The sequence below is a fragment of the Pinus tabuliformis genome, chromosome Q (assembly GCF_031772625.1).
Source record: "Pinus tabuliformis cultivar Carrire ecotype Pingquan chromosome Q, CPIR1, whole genome shotgun sequence".
Taxonomy (NCBI): domain Eukaryota; kingdom Viridiplantae; phylum Streptophyta; class Pinopsida; order Pinales; family Pinaceae; genus Pinus; species Pinus tabuliformis.
This window is the reverse complement of record NC_142296.1, coordinates 879,251,028-879,274,667: the sequence shown is the minus strand read 5'-3', so window position 1 is coordinate 879,274,667 and position 23,640 is coordinate 879,251,028. Positions and strand designations below refer to the sequence as shown.

The 23,640-nt window shown below is 36.7% G+C and overlaps 2 protein-coding genes across 3 annotated transcripts in view; one reads left to right on the top strand and one right to left on the bottom strand.

Annotated features, from left to right (window-relative positions):
* Window positions 1-5,007: 5,007 nt before the first annotated feature.
* Window positions 5,008-23,640, bottom strand: part of LOC149222303 (putative histone-arginine methyltransferase CARM1) — a 381,165-nt gene continuing 362,532 nt past the window's right edge. The window contains exons 15-16 of one of the 2 annotated variants that reach the window (XM_089385354.1): window positions 5,733-5,889; window positions 5,008-5,638 (exon numbers count right to left, since the gene is read on the bottom strand). In XM_089385354.1, the coding sequence (XP_089241480.1) occupies window positions 5,740-5,889 (150 nt within the window). In that variant the 3' untranslated portion in view covers window positions 5,008-5,638; window positions 5,733-5,739. Of the gene's footprint in view, window positions 5,890-23,640 lie in introns of both variants that reach the window. The other variant, XM_089385353.1, reaches the window with a different exon arrangement.
* On the top strand, window positions 17,191-19,097 carry LOC149222305 (uncharacterized). Its single transcript, XM_089383075.1, has 2 exons — window positions 17,191-18,905; window positions 19,016-19,097. The coding sequence occupies exons 1-2, from the start codon at window positions 17,381-17,383 to the stop codon at window positions 19,042-19,044; spliced, it is 1,554 nt and encodes a 517-aa protein (XP_089239201.1). The 5' UTR covers window positions 17,191-17,380; the 3' UTR covers window positions 19,045-19,097.

Genomic DNA, 23,640 nt, shown 5'->3' with positions numbered 1-23,640 from the left:
ATACGCCCATGATGCTGAATTTCAAAAGGTATATTCAAACTTGAGTCAAGGCCACCAAGTTGAGGATTAGACTACCATGTACATGATAATTTGTTGTATCATTTGGGAAAACTTTATGTTCCACAAGGAGGGAGAGTAAATGTCACAAGGGAAGCACACATTTCTCTTATCGCTAGACATTTTGATGTAAGTAAAATAGTGGCAAATCCTCAGATGTATTTTTACTGGCCTCATATGCTTGAAAGTGTGTCATGTTTTATCAGAGGTTGTTCATTATGTGTAATCAATAAACCTAGTAATAAGAAGCTAAGATTGTACACACCACTTGCAGTGCCTTCATGTCCATGGGAGAATGTTTCTATGGATATTGTAGGAAGACTTCCTTTATCAAGAAAAGGTCATGATTATTTGTATGTAGTTGTGGATAGGTTCAGCAAGATGTGCGTATTAATGTCTTGTAAAAAACAAATTACAGTTAAACAAACAACTCAACTTTTCTTTCAAAATGTATGGGTTCATTTTGGATTACCTACTATTGTAAGTGATTGTAATTCCCGATTTTTTGGGAATTTTTTGTCAAGTTTACGGAACCTGATGGACACCAAGTTGAAAACCGCAAATAGATGATCAAACTGAAGTGGTTAACATGACAGTTATTCATTTGTTAAGAAGATATTGCAGCAAACATCCTAAGTTGTGGGATGAACAATTGCATTATATTCAACATGCTTACAACCGAGCGAAACACTCTTCTACTCTAACTTCGTCTTTTGAGGCATGTCTTGGTTATTTGTCTAAATTGCCTTCGGATTTCATTTTTGAGAAAGATGTAGTTGTAGATGGACATAGCAACATCGACAGAGAAAAGAAATTCATTGAGCAAATTCAATTGATTCACCAAACATTTCAAGAACAACTAGAAAAGAGTCAAGGCAAGTATAAAGAAAGACGTGATAAGCATCGTGTAGATCATAAGTTTCAAGTAGGTGATGAAGTTTGGCTTTACATTAGCAAGGAAAGGCTTCAAGGTGAAGGTAAAAAATTGAAGCCAATCTGTTATGGTCCACTTAAAATTCTGGAAAAGATTGGTAATAATGCTTTCGAGCTTGATTTGCCATCATATATGCAAATTTATTCTGTTGTTAATGTTGAAAATTTGAGATTGTATGAGCCTCTTTAGATTGAAGATCAAGGAGAGAAAGTGTACAGATTTCATCAATTGAAGATTTTTCTCCAGAATTCGTTGATGTGCTTCAGCAAGACACTATACTTGATAGAAAAACAAGGACAACAAAAAGGGAAAATATTGATTTTCTTAAAGTGGATCTCAAATGTACACATCCAGCAAACGCCAAATAGATTAAAGAGGGGAAGCTAAGGGAATAGTTCCCTCATCTGTTCAATAACTGAATATAATTTTTTGGGGTTCAAAAGGCTTCCAGTGGGGAGGAGTCATCTAGTGCTAAAGTTTATGCCCAAAAATCATAGTGTCAGAATCTAGTTAAACTCATCTTCAGATTGAAGAATTCATCATTCTGAATGCAACAGTGCAAATGACACTCAAATCTGAGCTTGTATGCAGAAGTTAGACCAAGTTCAAGTTTGACTTGTCTACATAGCAGGATTGGGATGATGTGGCAAGGTTTTTAGCGAATGAGGAGATGCCAAGTGGCAGGCTGCCAGTGGTCCCCGTATTTCGCTAATCGCAGTCGCAGGTGGAAAGACATTACAAAATCAACCCCAGAACAGCCAGAGTTGCAATGTGATAAGGTAATCAGAAATCGCAATCGCAATCGGCGAAGGGAAGGTATTACGGAAATCGTCTCCCGGTAAGTTGAGTTGCGATGCGATATCGCAATCGCATATCGCAGGAAAAACAAGGCCGCAGATTTTAAGACCCTGGTTCTTCGCTGATTGCGATGAGTGATACGCTCCTGGACGTGATACATTTATGGGCCACAGTGTAAGTTCTTGTCGGGTCAACCGATATCGCATTGCACAATCGCCACTTTGTTTACAAGACCATCCATCGGGTTTTTACGCCGATTGCGATTTGAGATACAACCGATAGTTTGTAGCGCGTGATGTGACAAAATATTCGCTTGGTTAGCAGATTTTGAAGCAGAAACTCTCTGTCAGTTTTGGAGCAATTTGTGGAACAAATAGTAGAACTAGGAGAAGTCATAACTTCTTCAGTTTTTATCCAAATTGGACGCAAAAAGAGGCTAGATAGTCATTTTTTAGTATTATGAATTCATAGAGACAGGTTTCAGAGGCATTTGAGCATTGTAAACACATTTTTGTTATAATTTTGAGCATAATAGAGAGGCCCAAGCATTGGAAGCTAGACCAAGGAGATGCAACCCAAGAGGGGTGAACTATTCATCAAATCTGTGTTGTGTGAACTCCTCATCAAATCTTCAATCACATTATTAATCACAATAACCATATCAATGTTGCACTATTAATCAGAATAATCGTGTCAACATTGCTGAGAAACTTAAAAACATTGTTCTTTTTGCTAGTATGTAAGTATTAATATCATTATGTTATATCAAACTTGCTGCTAAATAGACATTTTGGATCATCTTTGCTTGTCCTTAATTTTAATTTATATCAATGATTAATCATGGAGAACTTTAGATAATATATCGAATCAATATGAATAACAAAAGTTACCAAGCTAAAGTTTTGCACTATACATATTAGTTAATCAGTCATGTATATAGTTGTGATTATGGATGGTTAGATTTTGTCAAAGCTTTATAATAGCATTCAACACGCAAATTAGGAGTTGAGAAGAATAAACTATTTGTGCCTTTTATATTTTTTTCCTCGCATCATATTCATTTAGGGTCTCCCCCACCCATGCTCTAATTAGAAGTTTTTTGATGGGATACAAAATAACAAAGATACCCAAATATAACATATCACATGACTATTATTTTGATTATAGAGTGTAACCTATAAGGTCTGGCCCATGAAACAATGAAATATTCAAACACAGATTCCACAATATTGAAACATGAATATTTTTAACTCCCTGATTATTATTTATCTCGATCATATATTAATTGAGCATGATTTCAAAAGAAAAAGGTTGTTAAATATCTCTATCTAAACTTAAAGTTTCAACCACCATATCTCTATTTCAAAAAGATTAATTACAAGTTTCCAGAGGCATGCAATATTCTCTATCATAGATCCATCATAACTCTATCTAGCAAGCATAAAAAAGAACCGAATCCCTTTAGTTGCAAACATTTCCTCAAAATTTTCACTCAAAAAAAGTTTGCACCTCAAAAAAAAATTATTCTTCTCAACACTTACAAATTAGCTTTATAAATTCAAAGTCAAAATGGGTCTATGCTGAATTATTTTATTATAGTGATCCCATTTGGATCATTTTTTAAGACTGTTGTTAATGATACTACGATATATCATGTTGAGCAGTGTTCCACGGGGACGCATCCCCCAAGGTTGGGTGCACACACCCCTCGCACCCCAGGCACCCAGGGTGAGAGGATGTCTGGGGAAACGTTTCCCCACATCCCCCTTAAGGGTAGACGCAGGGAGACAGGGGGGCACGTTACCCTAATGTGGGGACGTGACTCCGCAAAAGAGGGACACCCCCTCAAAATGGGCTATACGTCCCCCCTCAAATTTGCTTGTAAACAATGATTTATGACAAGGGAAACCTAGTATTTGACCATATTGCTCTACTAATGCTATACAATTCATGAGAATGACATTTTCTTTTATCTTTCATTTTCATCATTTTACTTCAACTTTTAACATTACCATGAAATGACTCAAGATGTTTGAGAGTGGTTTCGACCTCATTGGATTTCGTATGAAGAAAGTGGAATTTTAGATCTCACTCAAAATCCAGTAGACTTAAAAAATTTCAAGAATTCAGGATTCGATGGATTGCAATGTTTCCATTGCATTTTGTCATGTACAAAGGTATGGAATTAATATTTAATCAAGAGCATCAAGCGCTCTGTGTACTTTAGAGTGATTTTTAGACACATAACTCCATTGTTTTTGAGTTTTAGCTATATCAATTTACTATTCCAGTGTTCAGATTTCAGTATCTATTATAGTGTTCAGATTTCAATATCTATTATAGTCTATTTTTCTCAATATTAATTATATTCTAGAATAATGAATGATGCATTTTAATTTTAAATCAATTTAGAATTAGAATGATGAATGGTGAATTTTAATTTTAAATCAATTTAGAATCTAGAATGATGAATGATGAATTTAATTTTTAAATCAATGTAGATTTCAATATTTATTATACCCTATTTTGTTTAGTACTAGTTAGATTCTAGAATGATGAATGGTGAATTTTAATTTTAAATCAATTTAGAATGATGAATGATGAATTTTAATTTTAAATCAATTTAGAATCTAGAATGATGAATTTAATTTTTAAATCAATGTAGATTCTAGAATGTTGAATAATGAATATGGGTTTCATTATTGAATCTTGTAGTCTATGGATGCATAATGTATGTATTAGTAAGGATGATGAGTATGGATCAATGTATTTCATTATTTAATTCAATTATCTATGTATCATTGTATTTATGCTTTCATTATTGAATATGAATTTGAAAAAAAAAAAAATATATATATATATATATATATATATATTAAAAAGGAACAAAAATTATATACCCCGACGTTCCCCTAAATTTCGCTACAATTTGAAGGTACTCACACGTCCCCTTTGTGCGACTCCTTGTGCATCTCCACGTCCCAGAGTCTTGGTGGAACATTGATATTGAGCCACCATATGCTGATGTAAGCAATCCAACCTCTTCAATACTTGGTTGTAAAATTTTATGCGACTCTAGACTCTATTTATTTTAAACTATATATAGAGAGATTCCCAAACAAGTTACAGAGGGGACACATCTCGCCCACCTGAGATATAGAAAGTAACTCTCAGCATAATCAAAACTTTGGAAAATAATAAATATCAAACGCATAGAATATCATGATAAACCTTGTCTGTGTTTCCTTTCAATACAAGTTCTCATACAGGGTTTTCTAACATAACTTTCATAGGCGTTCAGTGGAAGCACCAACTGCATTTGTCAAGACACAAGCAACTACGATAGGAACCAAATTTAAGTAGGCTTCACATGTACGTTCCTAAAACATGTCAATACATTTATCAACCCGTAAGAAATGGCACCTACTTGGAGGCTAAGATTAATTATTTGAGGTTCCAAAACATAGTTTGACGCAAGACAGCAGGAAGATAGTCATATTGGTTTCTTGAACCTCCGATATTAAGTAATATCGTACCCTGTATCTTCATGTCAATATGTTCACAAAGGCCCCGAACAGAAAATTATTGACTATAAAATTTCTAACTACTATTGCGGATGCCAATGAGGACCGAATACACTTTTTCAATCTTCAAATACAAAGTGAAATTCTCAAGTGCCCGAATAAATTTCCCCTACTTTCCCATTAAATTATAGGACCGTCACACATTATATTTCAAAAAGGCTATACCTTGCTAAACCTTGCTGGGATCTTGAACATCATATCTATAAGAATACACAGGAATTGACCAGCACTAAGAAAAAATGTAGATACTGATACATGCTTAATCCTGAAAACAGAATAAACACAAGCTTGGTCACGATGCTGATAAACTAATAGCACTGCGTCTTGTGCTGCGAATCATTTTAAGATACCAAGCATACCAAATTTCTATTGTGATTGGAGAAACAGAGATTGCTGTTGGAAATTCTGAGATGACTGTTGTTGGTGCTGTTGCTGTTGCAAAATCACAGAAGCTTGTATGGGCTGCTGTTGAACAAGGATTGTGCCATCAACTTGCTGTGATGGAAGTCCATTTGCCTGCAATTATAGCAATTTTGCATCAAACGACTTTGCAGTGGATAAATTTACTTGACCTAGAAAGGACAAAATTAGTTCTGTTACAAATCTGACTTTTAGAAAGATAGGAAAATTCCCCCCTGTTTATAAAAAATTAAAAATTAAACAGCATGATCTGCAATACTACATCCTTGGAAATGAAAACTTTTGATCATATTACAAATCCTGTTTCTTGAAAACACATACAAAATGTTTACAGAAGATAAACATATATTATTATATACATCCAACTTGTTAACCGATCCGAAAGTTTCAGCAGTGAACACGGTAGGTCAAGGGATTCGTTCCCGTTGAGTACCCATGTTCTATCGACCAGTTATGTTGTCAGCAGTTGAGCCCGCGTACTATCCAAAAATTCTGGGTAAGTGCAGGAAATTCTGCACAACAATTACCCAGGGGGACGGAAAAACTCCCAAAATCATCCTCAAAAAAATGCCACCAGCTACTAATATCAGTAATTTAGATCATGGAATTTAAGTTGAGACCTAAGTCACCTGACACGGGGCTTCGGGACACGTAGGATTCGAGATTTGTGGTGTCGGATTCGGACACGCTGACCCCCGGATATATAACAGATCAATTATTATTTTATTAAAAATATATATATCAGATCACTTATTTTGGCACATAACCAGAAACTCACGAGGATTTTTATTCGACTTTCTTCTTCTCTATAACAGTTTGCAGTACTTCTAAAAAACGAAGTGCCAGGGATTTCAGGTGTATATTGTATTGTTTGGTGTGCTACTGATAAAACTAGATGAACCTTGTTGCTTTATCAGTGAGCAATGAAATGGTGCCAGAGAAATATAAGGACGTCATTACGTATGAGTTTGCTTACGATCCCGTTCGGTTACCGCTGGACCAAGATCCCACTCAAAGTCTGTATGATAGAAAAATTTTAGAGACCATATGGGAAACCAAATCTCATGCACAGAACCCAATGACTCAACAATGGTTCAATGCTCGAAGTGCTATTTCCCAAAGAGAATTGAGGCAGGAAATGGAAGACTACATAAAACTTCAGAAATTATCTGGTGGGAGAGGTGCAGAGCTAGATGTAATTGAAGACTATACAAAAATTTTGGGACAGAGAGATATGAAGCCATTTTTGGATAAACTGAATAAATCTCTATCTAAAAAGGATAAAACCCCAAACGAGTGTTTGGATATATGGAAACAAATTAACCTACTGCGCTTCTTTTGTCAGTTTCATTCTAAGAACATTGAAACGTTCAGATCTTTACATGGCATTAGATATTTACACAAATCCATTGTTCAAATGATTCTGCTTATGCACAGGAATACAACAGAACAGGAAACTAAAGAAATTGCATGGGATGTGTGTAAGGAAATCACCAGGGCAATTGATGTTGTAGGGCTGAAACCGTTGGACATCCATAGTGTAGAAAGCAATCCTGACGAAAAATACCATGAATATGCAGTGATTGTATCCTATTATAGAATGATAGGGAACATTTATATGAATGACGAAGGTAATTCAAAAATCGAATCCCTTATGTTGCGAATCTTTTTTAAAGTATTTTATGAGATGAATGCCCAGGCTGAGGAAATCCTTGGAAGAGAATTAAGCGAAGATGTTTTTTCACACGTTGGTCCTCAAATTGCTACAAATAAATTTTCTAGAACGCTTGCCAAGGATATCAGCAGTGAAGACTTGTATTACGTGATTTCTATTCTGCAGACAACCTGGATCAGAACATCATCCTTCAATCATCCAATTCGCTCGCAAGTGCTGGTTAGTGCTATACTTATCTGCATCGCTAGAGAAATCGATAGATCAGAAGACACCAAAGATCTTAGCGAGGGACAACTTGTTGAAGCCAAAGCAGAGAGGCGGTATAATTCTGAAGCCCTTGAAGGAAGTTTGTATATAGTAGAAAGGATTGTTCACATGTTTAAACATTTTGAAGAGGATGAAATGGATGATGATGATAATGATTTACAATGAGAATAAGAGGCTTGCTTATATATCACGCAAGCGTCTCTTCATGAAGAGTCATGTCCTATTAGTCATGCCTCTTCAACCTAATTATTAGCTTAACTTAACTATTATTTATGATTATTATCTTTTACATTATATTTATATTATTTATATATTTTATTCGTTACATTGCCTCCTTCCTCAAAAAGCTTTGTCCTCAAAGCTTGTCGATGAAAAAAAAGCTTGTTCTCTTTTTCGGCTTTGAAAGCCTTTCTGTTTTGGAATAGTCATCCTCGTCGATACAAGCTGATATGATCTTCTTCGTGACAAACAAAATTGTCGCACCCAGAAGGGATCAGACCATCCCAGATTAATCTTCTGTATAGCATTCTGATCACTGGAATTTTGTGACGACTTGTTAGCATAAGACTGGATTGAGATTACATCACTATTATCCGGAACATCAGTTTGTTGTTTCGGTTCTGACTTGTTCAAATATGTAGCATGGTTGATTCGTCTGTTCTCATGATTCGGATGCCGATATGGAACCTTTTTTGTTTGATTTTTCCTTACTGGGCATGCGACAATTTTTATATTTTCTTCTGGCGAAGATGTTGAGTTTGTTATGAAACATTCATTGAGGATGTTCATCATTTGAGTTGCAACATCCACGCGCATCTTTTCTTCAACTTGCTTGTCTCCTTCCTGAGTTGTGACATTCATTGAATCAGTATGTGTTGTTTTGTTATCAACTTGAATTCCTACATTTGATGCTTCCTTCTTGATAAGTTGTTGTACCTAGTTTTCTAATGACTTCTTATCCTTCTTTAGTATCTTAATTTGTGTCAGCAATTTTTCACTATGGTTTTTAAGTCGAGAAACTTCTTCATTTTTGTCAATAGTGATTTTGTCAATTTCATTTTGCATATTTTGTAATACTTTTTTACCTTCTTGAGAAATTACTTTTGAAATATCCGACATATCTTCTGGCGTTACTGAATTAGGTTTCAGTGTAACATCTTGGAGCGTTAATTTCTTCTTCTTGTAAGAAAATGTTAAAAACTTTTTCTTAATATTTAGAATAAAGGAACCTAGAGTTTTCATCCATGGTGATCTCAAAACAATGTCACTATCGTTAAAAGATACGGTTTGCACGGTGAATTGTGAGGTAAAAGTATAATCTCCAATATTTAGGAGTAAATTGCTTATATCGTATTGTTTGCCAAAAAAATTGTTTCAAATATATTTGATTCAGGAATCACCAATTGATTAGCACATTTAGGACTAACATAATTACTTCTTTCAGTAGGACTGATAGAGATTATGATGTCTCTTCCTGCGAGTGATCCTTTGATGTTAAATAGTGTGCGAACACATGTACTACAGGTTTCAGGAAACCTTTCATTACTAGTCTCCATTTTTTCCTTGATGTTTTCACGTAAACAATATGTCAACTGGAGCTATTTTTATTATAAAATATCACTTATTTCTCCTATATATATTTTTCAAATATTCTCCTCTTCTTCTTTTTTTGGTTCGCTCTTTTAATAAAAAATTTATATAATAATAATTTATATATATTATAAAATTATAATTATATAAAATTTATATATACTTTATAATTATATAAAATTTATATATACTTTTTTGAGACCCACTTTTCCTTTTATATGTAACTATATAAGGCTTATATAGTATCCTTTTTTATAATTATAATAATATTTTTTTCTCGGAAAATTTGGAGGAGAAGTGACTCTTGGTAAAGTCACAATCTTTAGATTTGAACGATTAAAATTATTTAGATCACACTTTTTTTCTCCAATGTTATCAAAATATCTTTTACTTTTAAAATACCATGTGTTATTACCATGTGTTGTTTTTAAAACCTCCTGTAAAAAGTAATATTTACCTTTCACGTAAGAGCTTTTGTATTCTTGTTTCTTTAACTTTTAAAATACCATGGGCAATTACCATGGGTTGTTTTTAAAAAGTAAAACGTATTCCTTTTGTTTTTTGTTTTTCATTTTTTTCCTTTAACTTTTAAAATACCATGGGTTGTTTTTAAAACGACTGGCTTCTCCAAGTAAAAAGCTTTAAATATACTTGGTATGAGATTTTGTATCCGTTCAATTATGACAGCAACAAGGTTGATGATAGGTTGATAGCCAAAGGCTTGGTGATCAGCCAAACGTGGCTCTGATACCAAATGAAGCGAACAAAGTTCAAATGAAGCGAACAAAGTTCCTTCTTAAGATTAATTATTCCAGAAAACTTGGAATATCAAATTATCCATTAAGGATATAAATATTATATTAAATACGTGAATAAGAATAAGAATGATGATAATGATTTACAATGAGAATAAGAGGCTTGCTTATATATTATATATCACGCAAGCGTCTCTTCATGAAGAGTCATGTCCTATTAGACATGCCTCTTCAACCTAATTATTAGCTTAACTTAACTATTATTTATGATTATTATCTTTTACATTATATTTATATTATTTATATATTTTATTCGTTACATTATATATATATATATATATATTAAAAATTAGATATTATCATATTTCTTACACAAATTTTAAGACAACTGTAGTTTTCTCATTAAGTCATCAAATCAAAATGTGTTACGTAGATAGTGTTGGTGCAATGCCAATGGCAAATAGAAATAGAAAATATAAAACAACTACAGGTATACAAGCCTCAAGGCATCAATCAACATCAGAATCATTATCACTGTCCCCATCATCATGGTCCCCACTGCGCTCCTCTGCATCCTCCTCCTCCCCTGTATCCATAGTCGCCTCTGCATCTGCTGGTATGGAGGTTGACCCCTCTAAGTCATCAAATCTAACAAAGCTCTAGCACTGGATCATTGAGATCCATGTTGGCCAATGCCAACTCAACAGTGGTGTCCAGACCCATATCATCAGGAACAGTGTTACTTGGGAGCGGGAGCGACATATTCAAAAGCTCTTGGTTTGGTGCTCTTGATTAAATACGAGTTCCATACCCTAATACATGACAAAATTCAAAGGAAACATTGCAATCCCCCAATCTTAAAATCCTGAAAAACTGATAAGTCCGCTGGATTTTGAATGAAATCTAAAATTCTACTTTCTCCATATGAAATCCAATGAGGCCGGAACCACTCTCAAACATCCTGAGTCATTTCATGGTAATGTTAAAAATTTAGGTAAAAAGATGAAAATGAAGATTAAGGAGAATGTCACTTTTACTTTAAGAATTTAACATTACCATGAATAGCGTATCAATACTAGGGCCTAGACTTAATCATGAAGCTGCCAAAATGCTCTACTCCTTGCTGCAACAGCACAAATCACTTGCCAAATGAAAATATTAATGAGCAAACACACCCTTTTCTTTCCCGCACTGAGCTTAGCGAGTCCTGGAAATAGGACACGTGTCCCAAAATCGCGACACGCTTCTGAAAATCACGACACGCCCTCGGACACGGCGTGTCCGAAACGGACACGACGTGTCCTGTGATTTGGACACGAATCCGAACCGAATCGTGTCGGATTCGCAGGGGGTTTAGGACGAATCCAGTGACTTAGGTTGAGACAGAAGAATAATAGGCTATAATCTGTATATTATAGTTAAACATTCCTTGGCAGTCATGACTTTAATTATAGAAAAGATATGCGATATTCTTAATGAACGAGGTTTCATTTATGAGAACATGTCAAGTAAAATGATGACAAAGAACAGATGAGATCTCATGAAAGCACTGAATTATTGTTAAATAAGATGTCATTGGGCAAGCTGCCTCCATCAACAGGGTTTGTTTATTTTCCTAGGTTCTTTGTAAATTTTCATATTTTACTTTCTTCACCATGTTATAATCCTCAATATGTAATGTTTACCATTCTTGGCTGTTCTGTTTCCATTCTAACACCTCGTAGACCTAGGATGAAATATTGCAAGAATAGGATGTTAAAATATAAAAAAAAAAAAAAAAACGAAATTGAAAGTTGGTCTTTCAGGTTAATAAATTTGTAGTCAAGTCCACTCGAGAAAGAAGTGAGCGAAATCTCTCTCATTTGCGTGCAGACTTGGTTGAAATAACCCAAATGACTGCTAAAATGAGGTTGCTTCCTTGATGTTTTGCATATAATGTTTGCCATTTCAACATTTCACATCTTCATTTCCTCCGGTAGCTTGCTCCACAGGGTACTTCAGTGAAAGAGAGATAAGACGATTTAAAAAACATATATATTAAATATCCCAAAAATAAGGACAATGGGACTAGCAACTAGAATCAGATCTCCTAACAGCAAACATGTAGCCTAGGCCTGAACAAAATCTGGTGACAGAGAGACATCAATTATAGGTTTTCATAAGCTTTCTCATCATTATTATGTAATTTTCACAAACAGGACATTGTAGCTTTAGTCATGTATTTTTAGCATCCTAGTGTAATTTCAGCATTCTTCTATAAGAAATATTGTTAAACTAAACTAAGTAGAATATGTAAAAAGAAAAAAATGATGAATATAACGGAGAATCATAGAATAGTGTGAGTTGGTTCACGACACCTCAGGATAAGAATTAGTTTCTATTTCTAAGGGTATGGTTCTAACAACCCTAAAACTATGTAAGCTATATAATGTGTGATATACATTGAGAATGCAAAGCGTTCTGCATAGCCAGACTCTCCTGGTTCAAACTCTCTTTCATAAAACTGACCAGTGGGTGTTTTATTTATCAATACAAGCATCTTATTTTAACATGGTATCAGAGCGACAGCGCTGAGAAATCTGTTCGCTGAGTGGTGAGAGGTCAGCACGCCTGAGTCCAAAACAGCGCATAGTTTGGCAACAAAATCGCGTCGAAGTGCGTATATCAGCAATAAAATCGCGTCGATCTCAGTAGTGAACTTACGCATTTTTCCTTGGTGATACCAGCACGACTAATTGGTTGAACGGCACAAATGTTCGGTGGAAAATCGCACCCACTGAGGCTGAGCGAAACGCAGCAGCAGCGTGGAGGCATTCAGGCCGCGAGGAGGCGGCATTCAAGTCCCAAGTAGGGCTGCGTAACACTTGGTTGCATCCAAACAGTGTGGAGATGACACAGCAGAAATAAATTTGGGCCCACGCAGTGTGGTGGAGGCTATTCCCTGATCCACAATTTTTTTTTATTCATCGTTGCTATGGATTGGCGTGGATCACAGCAAGGGATCAGCCTAAGAAGGAATCCACGTGCAGAGATCGAACTGTCGTGGAAGAGATCTGCACAGTGGAAGCGTGGAGGAGCCTTGCTGCTGTGGCTGGCCGCAAACCTGATTGGTATATCAAACATTGTCTTTGATAAAGATCTGGGATAGATCTAACATTTTTTTTTCCTGTCAAGATTTTTTTATTTTTTGAATCGTCAAGATAAATAATCAAATAATTGAAGCATACTTGAATGAGCGTAACAAGCTTGATGGCTCCAATTATGGGAATTGGAAATTCAAGATGCAAACTGTGCTAGAAGCGTAGAGTGCCTGGACGATTGCAAATGGGGATGAGCCGAAGCCAGCAGCTGGATCAACATCGATCCTAGATTGGGAGAAGAGAGAAGGTAAAGCAAGGACACTATTGAAGATGTCAGTGAAAGACTGCATCATACCACATATCAGAGAATGTAAATCAGCAAGCGAAATCTTGGGAATATTGAAGGATTTGTATGAGATCAGGCATACAAATCGTCTCCTATTCCTGAAAAGCAATATTTTATCCCTAAAGATGGAGGAAAATGAAACAGTTGCTTCCTTCATAGCGAAGATCAAAGATCTGAAGAACAAATTAGCAGACATTGGTGATACAGTTGCAGATACAGATTTAGTGACAATTACTATGAATGGTGTGACTGATGACGACCAAATGTTTATCACTAGGATAAATGCGAGAGAGAAAATCCCAAAGTTTGAAGAACTGACAAGAATATTAATGCAAGAAGAAGAAAGAAGATCGACTCTGAAACCCCAGAGTGCAGATCTTGCGTTGATGGCAAAGAATAACTTCTTCAAAGGAAAAGGAAATCAGCAACAACAAAATGGAGGAAACCCATAGAAAAAACTAAATCAAACTCAAGGTATGCATCTGAATAGAAACAACTCTGAAATTAAATGTTTTTATTGCGGAAAAATTGGTCATATGGCTAAGGAGTGCAGGAAGAAGAAATATCATGAACAACAGCAGAGGCAGAAAAGACATGCAGGTCATCTCGCAAATAATAATCATGTGCAGAACTTCAGATTGTTCATGGCAAAATTTGATGAGAATGTTGATGCAGACATCTGGTATGTAGATTCAGGAGCATCCACACATATGATGGGAAATAGACAATGGTTCGAAGATTTTAAAGAAATCAACGACAGAGCACAAATCTACCTTGGTGATGATAGAAGTCATCAGATCAAAGGGTGTGGGAAAATTTTCGTCATTTTACCTGATGGTACTGTAAGACATATTCATAATGTCATGTATGTTCCCGGTGTGATAAAGAATTTGATTTTTGTATCCGTGATTACAGATCAATATCTCAAAGTTGAATTTTTTAAATCGAACTGTTATATTAAAGATCTGTTGGATGGCATGAAGACTATTTCTTCAGGAATTCAAACAGGAGGTCTGTACAAATTGGATGTGAGACCAGCACCAGTGCGAGCTTTGACAGCAGCAAGTTTGAATACATAAGAGTTGTGGCATCAGAGATTTGGTCATATCAACTACAACGATTTTTTGTTACTGCAGAAAAAGGAAATGGTAAGAGATCTTCCTATATTAAAACAAGTGCATAATGATTGTGATGCCTGTACATTAGGAAAGATGCATAGAGAAGAATTCCTTGTTCGAGTAGAAAGGAAACAGAGAGACATACTTGACTTGGTACAGACAGATCTTTGTGGACCCATGCAAACAAAGTCATTAGGAGGTGCACTGTATTTTTTACCATTTGTTGATGACTACACAAAGTTTTCTTGCATATATTTTTTGAGTAAGAAAAGTCACACATTTGAATACTTTAAGCAGTTCAGAAACATGATTGAAAAGCAAACAGGGAAGCACATAAAAATTTTTTGCTCCGATCAAGGGGGAGAATACAAGAAGGATGAACTTATCAAGTATTGTAAAGACCATGGGATATTACAGCAATTCACAGTACCCCATACTCCTCAGCAGAACAGAGTAACGGAAAGAAAGAACAGAATATTGGTGGAATGTGCTAGGAGCATGTTGAAAGGTAAGGATCTTTCGAATGGTTTTTGGGCTGAAGCATTGAATACTGCAGTTTATTTGAAAAATAAAAGTCCTACAAAGAGTCTTGAGTTTAAAACTCCTTATGAAGCATTATATGGATTTAAGCCTGCAGTAAACATCTAAGAGTGTTTGGGTCAAAAGCATTTGCCCACATTCTAAAGGAAGACAGAAAAAAACTAGATTCAAAAGCCATCGAATGTACTTTTGTAGGGTATTGTTCACAATATAAAGCTTATAGATTAAATTCCCTCTACTCACAAGATTTTTGTTAATAGAGATGTCATATTCCATGAGCATGTTCATGAAGAATTTGATAAGCACAATGAGGAATGGGATATTCCATTCTTGGTGGAAGAAAGTGAAGAAACAAGAAACAACCAGGATCAACAGGCAAAGGCAGAAGAAGAGAATTCAGATGCAGCAATCAAGCCTAGTCCAGCAAAGGAAACTCATAATGGGTTAGAAGCTACACCATCACTCAAAAGATTAGGTAGGCAGACTCAATTGCCTACTAGATACAAGTAAATGCTTTTATAACTAGTATGATGAATGTTGTTGATCCTTCTAGTTATAAGGCAGCAAATGAATGTAGTTAATGGAAAACAACTATGGAACAGGAATATGAATCTATAATCAGGAACAACACTTAGCAGGTGGTTGAACTTCCTAAAGGGAAACAAACCATAGGTTGTAAATGGTTATATAAACCCAAGATTAATGCAGATGGAACCATAGATAAATTAAAAGCTAGATTGGTAGCAAAGGGGCATTCACAAAAAGAAGGCATTGACTATAAAGAAACCTTTGCCCTCGTAGCAAAACTAAATACTATCATAATGTTGATTGCTTTAGCTACTAAGAAACATTGGATAATTCACCAACTAGATGTAAAATCTGCATTTTTAAATGGGGAATTGAAAGAGGAAGTTTATTTAAAGCAACCTGAGGGGTTTTTCCAGAAAGGGAAAGAACATTTAGCCTGTAGATTAAAGAAAGCTCTATATGGACTAAAGCAAGCACCCAGGTCCTATTATGAAAAGATTGATTCATTTTCTCTGCAACTTGGCTACAACAGAAGTAAATGACCGTAATTTGTATATCATGAAAGATGAAAAGGGCGCATAGTGTTGATTTCTTTGTATGTAGATGATTTAATTATTACAGGCATAGTTTTAAAAACCGGTGGAAAAAACCGGTTACCGGCCTAACCGGCCGGTTGGAAGGCTGGCCGGTCGGAACCGGTGGAAAAACCCGGTTTAAAGCACCATTTGCCCGGAAATATGCCCTAACCGGTAAAAACCGGCCGGTTTAGGGCGGAACCGGCCGGTTTATTGCTAACCGGCCGGTTCCGTCCTAAACCGGCCGGTTTATGGACAGGCCGCCGGTCAAGCAAAAAGCGCAGCGGTTTTTTGGAAATGAGGGCGGTTTAGGGGTTTTGGGGGTGAGGGAAAGGGATTTTCCCTCCAAAAACACCCTCACACTTGCTATAAGACACCCCTCTCACTCTCATTTGTCTCACACAACTGATTTGGAGTGTTTGTGAGTGTTTGTGAGTTTGTTTGTGAGCTTGGAGAGTGTGGAGTTTTTGCTGAAGTAGTCATCTTGGAGTTGGAGTTGGAGCTATTTTGGAGATAGTGTGTAGCTGTCAGTGGAGTTGCCATCATCAAGAGGAGGCTAAGGGAGCTACTTTGCATTTCCAGGTAAGGATTTGCACTTGATAATTCCTCATTTGGGTCTGCTGTCCATGAATTATTTTTTTGTGCTATAAACTTCTCACTTCAATGATCTATCATCTATGCTAAGCCTATGAACTCTCTAGCTCTATGCTATCAATTTTTGTAGCTTGCATGTGCATTTTTTTTCCTACATTTATCATTGGTTTTCCATGTTCCTTAGCTGCAATTTTTTTTTTAAATGGCAGATTTCTTTGCAAATTGTTATTATTTCAAGCAAACATGGCTCCAAAAGGAAAGGACAGTGCATGGGTTCATTGTGATGTAATTGAGGGAAAAATGATATGAAAATTATGCCATAAATCTATTGGAGGTGGGGGTATTCTTAGGTTGAAACAACACTTGGCTGGGGTAAGAGGCCAAGTAAAGCCATGTGATGCACCAAAAGAACTGTTAGGTCCTATTAGGGCAGAATACATTGCCAAGCTTGAAAAATTTTATGAGGATAAGGCTAGGGAGAAGGCCATCCAAGATGAAATTGCAAGGAAGAGGGAATTAATGGAAGCCATGAATCTTATGAAAGAGAGTGGGTATGATGATTATGAGATTCAAGACTCCACTTCTATCCCTTCCACCAATGACCCCTTTCACTATGTTCATCCTTCTGTTGGAGTTGGCCAACCATCAAAAGGAGCAAAGAGACCAAACATCCAAAGTTATTTCTCATCTTCTGCCAACATTGCCTCTTCTAAATCTAATCCCACTTCCTCCCAGCCAAGTTCTCAACCCACTTTGGATCAGCATTGGAAAAAACAATGCAAAGAAACTTCTCACCAATACATTGCTAGATGGTGGTATGATTCAGATATCCCATTTAATGTTGCTCGCTCACCTTATTACCAAGCTATGTGGGACTCTGTTATAGCTGCAGGAAAGGGCTTCAAAGGCCCTAGTATGCATGACTTGAGGGGAGCTCTTTTGCAAAAAGAGATATCTTCCATTGATGAGTATTTGGCTGAGTTTAGAGAGTCATGGGTCAAAACAGGTTGTTCCATTATGTCAGATGGATGGACCGATGGAAAGAACCGCACTATCATTAATTTCCTTGTTTCTTGCCCTCAAGGAACCATGTTTTTGAAATCAGTTGATGCATCTGATAGGGTAAAGGATGCAAGCCTTCTATTTGAGCTTTTGGATAACATTATTCAGGAAGTTGGGGAGCAGCATGTTGTGCAGGTCATCACTGATAATGCCTCAAACTATGTTCTTGCTGGAAAGATGCTTGAGGCCAAATATAACACCATATTTTGGACTCCATGTGCTGCACATTGCATAGACCTCATGCTTGAGGATATAGGCAAGGTGGAGTGGGTAAAAAACACTGTAGAGCATGCCAAGTGCATTACAAAATACATTTACAACCACTCATGGGTATTGAGCCTAATGAGGAAACACACTGGAGGCAAAGAGCTTGTTAGGCCTGCAATTACGAGATTTGCAACTCACTTCCTCACATTGCAATGTCTCAATGGTCAACATAGAAACTTGCAGAAAATGTTTTCCTCTGATGAATGGTCTGAATCTCGGTGGGCTCGTAGACCAGATGGAAAAGACACCAAAAAGAAAGTGTTAGACACTTATTTTTGGAAAAGGTCTATAGAGCTTGTGAAAATTACCGAGCCCCTTGTTAAGGTGCTAAGGTTGGTGGATGGGGAAAGATTGGCCATGGGCTACATTTATGAAGCTATGGATCAGGCAAAGGAGCAGATACGGGCAGCTTACAATGACAGGTTAGCTAAATATGGCCGTATATGGGAGATCATTGATAACAGATGGAACAATCAACTCCATCGTCCTATACATGCAGCCGGGTATTTTTTGAACCCAAGGTATCACTATAAAAATCGGCTAGGAGATCAGCATGATGGGGAGGTCAGAGCTGGATTGATTGATTGCTTGGAGCGCATGGTCCCTAACCATGTAGACCAGTTGGATATACATAGACAGCTTACTATTTTCAATCAAGCAAGTGGTACTTTTGGCAAAAACTTGGCAAAGATGGCAAGAGATGTGGACCAACCAGGTAAGCAATTCCAATTTCCATTTTGTTTTTCATTTCAAGTTAAAATTGTTTACGTTCTTTACAATTCAAATTATAAGCTAAGTTACTAATTATTGTCTTTTTCTTTGCAGCACATTGGTGGGAGTCATTTGGTGGCTAGTGTCCTCAATTGCAAAGGTTTGCAATTAGAGTCCTCAGTCAAACTTGCAGTGCTTCAGGTTGTGAGCGCAATTGGTCTGTTTTTGAGCGCATACACACGAAGAAGAGAAACCGTTTGGAACAAAAACGGTTAAATGATCTTGTTTTTGTGCAATACAACCTTCGACTGAGGAGGAACCAAATGATGAGCAAATCACCTGATCTAGATCCCATTGTGTTGGACGATATTGATCCAACATCAGAATGGGTGGAGGAGACTGAAGATCCTGTGTTTGAGGCTGATTTTGATATCGACATGGCTTTAGCGGAGGATGAGGCAGATTATGTGGCGGCATCAGAACCAGGATCAGTAGCGGCATCAAGGAAAGGCAAGGAACCAATGGAAGGCACTAGTCGTGCAGGTCGAAAAACTCGTGCTTCCATTAGGTCCACTTCTATTGTCATTGGTGGCATTGATACTGATGTTGCAGATGAGGCAGAGGCATCCTCAGACTCTGAACCAGATGATGTCTATGTAGCTCCTGATGATGATCCTGTGTCTAGTAGTGGTGATGGACTTGATGATTGATCATGTGTACACTGTAGACTTGTAGTAGGCCAATGGCCTCATAGCTTGCAGCATTGTTTTTGGACTTTATAGGCCATTTAGAGCCTCATTTCTTATGTATTTTGCTATTTTGTCGATGATATGTATTGCACTCGGTGCCATTTTGATATATTCACCTTTGCATGGTATATAAATGAGCAAACTTTGCATATTTTGTCTCTATTGGCTTGGAATCATGGTTTTACATCTTAAAAATAGTTTTGTTTCATTAAAAATTAATTATTTAATGTATTTTTTAAAAACCGGTTCGTTTAGACCAAACCAGTCCCGGTTAGACCGGTTCTGGTCGGTAAACCGGTTCATTAGGTGGACCGGTCCGGTCACCGGTTCCGGTTTTAAAAACACTGATTACAGGTGATGTTATTGCTCTAATCAAAGAAATCAAGCAACAAATGTTACAGGTGTTCGAAATGAAAGACCTTGGTGAATTCAAATATTGTTTGGGTCTTGAGATCTGGAGAGATTCAGGACAAACTTTTTTGTCCCAGATTAAGTATGTCAAAGGTCTACTGGAAAAATTCAGGATGGATCAGTGTAAGGCTGCAACAGTACGCAGAACATTAAACTTCAGAGTGAGGATGGCTCCAAAGAGGCAGATGCGACACTTTATAGACAGCTGGTTGGGAGCTTAATCTACCTGACCACTACTAGACTAGATTTGGCTTATGCAGTCAGTGTGCTAAGTCAATACATGTCCAAACCACTTGAGAGTCATGGGAATGCACCAAAATGTGTTTTAAGGTATCTACAAGGAACTGTAGACTATGGTATTATTTATACTGACTCCTCTGATGTTAGATTGACAAGATTTACATATTCCGACTAGGCTAGAAATGTAGACGACCGCAGATCCATAACAGGGTATGCATTCAGCATTGGATCTGAGGTGATTACATGGAGCAGCAAGAAACAGAGCATAGTTTCCTTGTCTTCAGTGGAAGCAGAGTATCAAGCTATGTCTGCAGCAACATGTGAGGCAATTTGGTTGCGGAGACTTCTCCAAGTTGTCAGGGAAGAACAGAAATATGCAACAACAATCAGATGCGACAACCAGAGTTCAATCAAACTTGCTAATAATCTGGTGTTTCACAAGAACACTAAACACATTGATACACAATTCCACTTTGTCCGAGAGAGAGTACAATCAAAAGAAATTCATCTTGTATATTGTAAAACATGTGATAATGTTGCAGACATTTTCACTAAGCCTCTTGGAAAAATTAAGTTTGAAATGTTTAGGGAGATGTTAGGCATATTTGTGAACCCCTTCTCCATTAAGGGGGAGTGTTGAAGATAATGAAGAATCTTAGAATAGTGTGAGTTGGTTCACGAGACCTCAGGATAGGAATTAGTTTCTATTTCTAAGGCTATGGTTCTAACAACCCTAAAACGACGTAAGCTGTATAATGTACGATGTACATTGAGAATGTAGAGCATTCTGCAGAGTCAAACTCTCCTGGTTCAGACTCTCTTTCGTAGAGTTGACTAGTGGGGGTTTTATTTATCAATACAAGCATATTATTTTAACAAAAAGAGATGGAAAGAGAGATATTGTATTCTATCATTATGCTCAGAAATGACATACAAAGGTGGAGAGTACGAATGTGTCAAGCAAGTTTCATTATTATTGTTAATTTAACAAAACTTAAACGTTTCTCACTTTATTGCATTAAACATTTGATTTATAACTTAAACGTGCCTCTCTCTTAGACACATCACATTCATTATTCTTAAATTAAATATGCATGACAATGTCTAAACACATCACATTCAGTGTTCTTAAATTATATATGCCTGACAATGTCTAACACTGCCTCTTAATTTCATTTTCCATTACTCAGCTTTCAGAATTGCTCAAACTATCTTTTAGCTTATATTGGTCAATTCGATATTAGAATGGGGCATTAATAAAGTCAAATTGACTCTAGTTTATTTTATGTTTTACTTCACTTTATTGTGCTTCTCAGTCAACACCACATCCACAAAGTGGATTGACTCAACTTGCTTGTAATCCTATATAACAAAGCTTTTGCTTTCTCATTAGAAAAATAATAGGGACAACTCTTTCGAGTTATAATGGTTCGTTTATGTGCTCGTTTTACATAATATGGTATCAAAGCTAAACTAGAGCCATGGAGTCTGAAAGCGAAAAGATGGATAGAGGGATTGCTAGCATAGCACAATGAAGAGCCAAAAAGACTTTCACTGAAACCAGGCACCATTTAGGTCCATTTGGAAACAAGGTCAATTTTTTTTAATTTTCAGCCACTATACAACGATTTTCAGCTGTTGTTTAAGCCTCCTTTCCCATCTGTCATATGGAACAGCTGTATGGTACAGTGGTACAATTGTATGGAATCATGCACAATCACACAGGATTTCTCAGCAAAGTGCAATAAAATTTGATTTATTGCCAAAATCATCTTAATTCTCAATTTTTTTGGTAGTATAGATGAATTGGAAGCAGACAAAAGCTGTTTTTCCTATATTGGTGCCCAAATTTGCATATCTGGATGTTGTAGCTGCTGATTTTTATTTTTAAGCAGATTGAAGGAGAATTCGATTTTTTTTCCCGCAATTTATGAATATATCTAAGTAATTCTGAGGTGGTCATGAGCAGACTTGCCTGTATCTGTGTTTTTGGGTTGTTTGTTGGCAGATCTATTATAGATCTGCAAGCTTTTCATCATATTACTCTACTCTTGGCCTATTTTTAACCTTCACCTATGGCATCTTTACCCAACATCATGCTAGAAGGGAGTCAGAGATTCACAAGCAAGAACTACAACATATGGAAGCAGTGAATACTAACAATTTTTCAATACAGGTGTGTTCAATTATGATATGTTCTATGCTTAGAGCAGTTTACTTATTTTTCTTCTTATTAGCCACAGATTAGCAATCACATATAAATTAAGTAAAGTGCAGATAGAACATTAAATGATCAGCAGAAAACAAGCCAAGACAAGAGACACAAGATGTGTCGGCTAGCCAGGGACAAACCCCAATGCAGGGAAACCCTTCGATCAAATCTTCTTTTATCTTCAATAGTTCAGCAGAGAAAAATAGTACAAAATCTAGATTCTGTAATTTTATACCAACCGCTGCAAATCCTAGATCAGCAAAGTCAAACTTGGTCAAACTAGCTGAAATTGACTTCTAAAATACTTGGTCAATTTCCAGTCAACTTGTCCTTGAACAGCCTGAAGAAACAGCGCTTGAACAGCCCCAAAAGTTCAGTCAATTTGCAGATTTCTGAAGTCAACTTTCAGCGCTAAACTATGGCAGTCAACACCGGTCAAACCAGAGGTCAAATAACCTCTATTTTCATGCCAAAATTTGTGGCCTGCCAAGGAGAGGCAACCACACCCAATCCGCACTTCTAGAAGGCCAACGCTTGTTCAACGTTGATCAAAGAGATGACCTGCTTCCCTAGCATCCTCCTTTCTGCGTCTTCCTTGCCCTAGGACGTCTTCCTTTCAGCCACACGTGAGAGAGAGAGAGAGGCTCCTTTTATGCGTAGGAGAGAGAGAGAGAGAACATGAGTGAATGAAATTGTCCAAATGAGGAGAATGCTCCTTGTATTTATATGCAAAAATTGAGGTTGATAGACATGACTGTTGGGCTTTTGAACCTACATAAGTTTGTTGGCCGACCTTGACAATTTGTCCATAATCAAAATAAATTCATATCTCCATAAATACTTATCAGAATTAGATGATCTTTAGATCAATCCTACACCTCTCGATGAGAGGAATCTAGGAAAAATATCAAAAGCCATAAATAATGTCATCCACATAGAGTTTGGCCCTAGTTGCCAATTTTAACACTCCCTCTCAACTAGGGAGAACTTCATCTGCAATCTGTCAGACCGTCGTTGCAATCCATCCATCAAATGCATTGTCTTGTACATCTTTACCCCACTCTGCTCTGCTCTACTCAAACTATGAAGAAGAAGAAATGATCGAGGATGTATCATATCATCCTCCA

Coding starts and splice junctions, on each gene's coding strand:
- LOC149222305 (XM_089383075.1), top strand. CDS start 17,381: ATGGAAGCCATGAATCTTATGAAAGAGAGTGGGTATGATGATTATGAG. Junction 18,906..19,015: donor AAGAGATGTGGACCAACCAG/GTAAGCAATTCC, acceptor TTTTCTTTGCAG/CACATTGGTGGGAGTCATTT.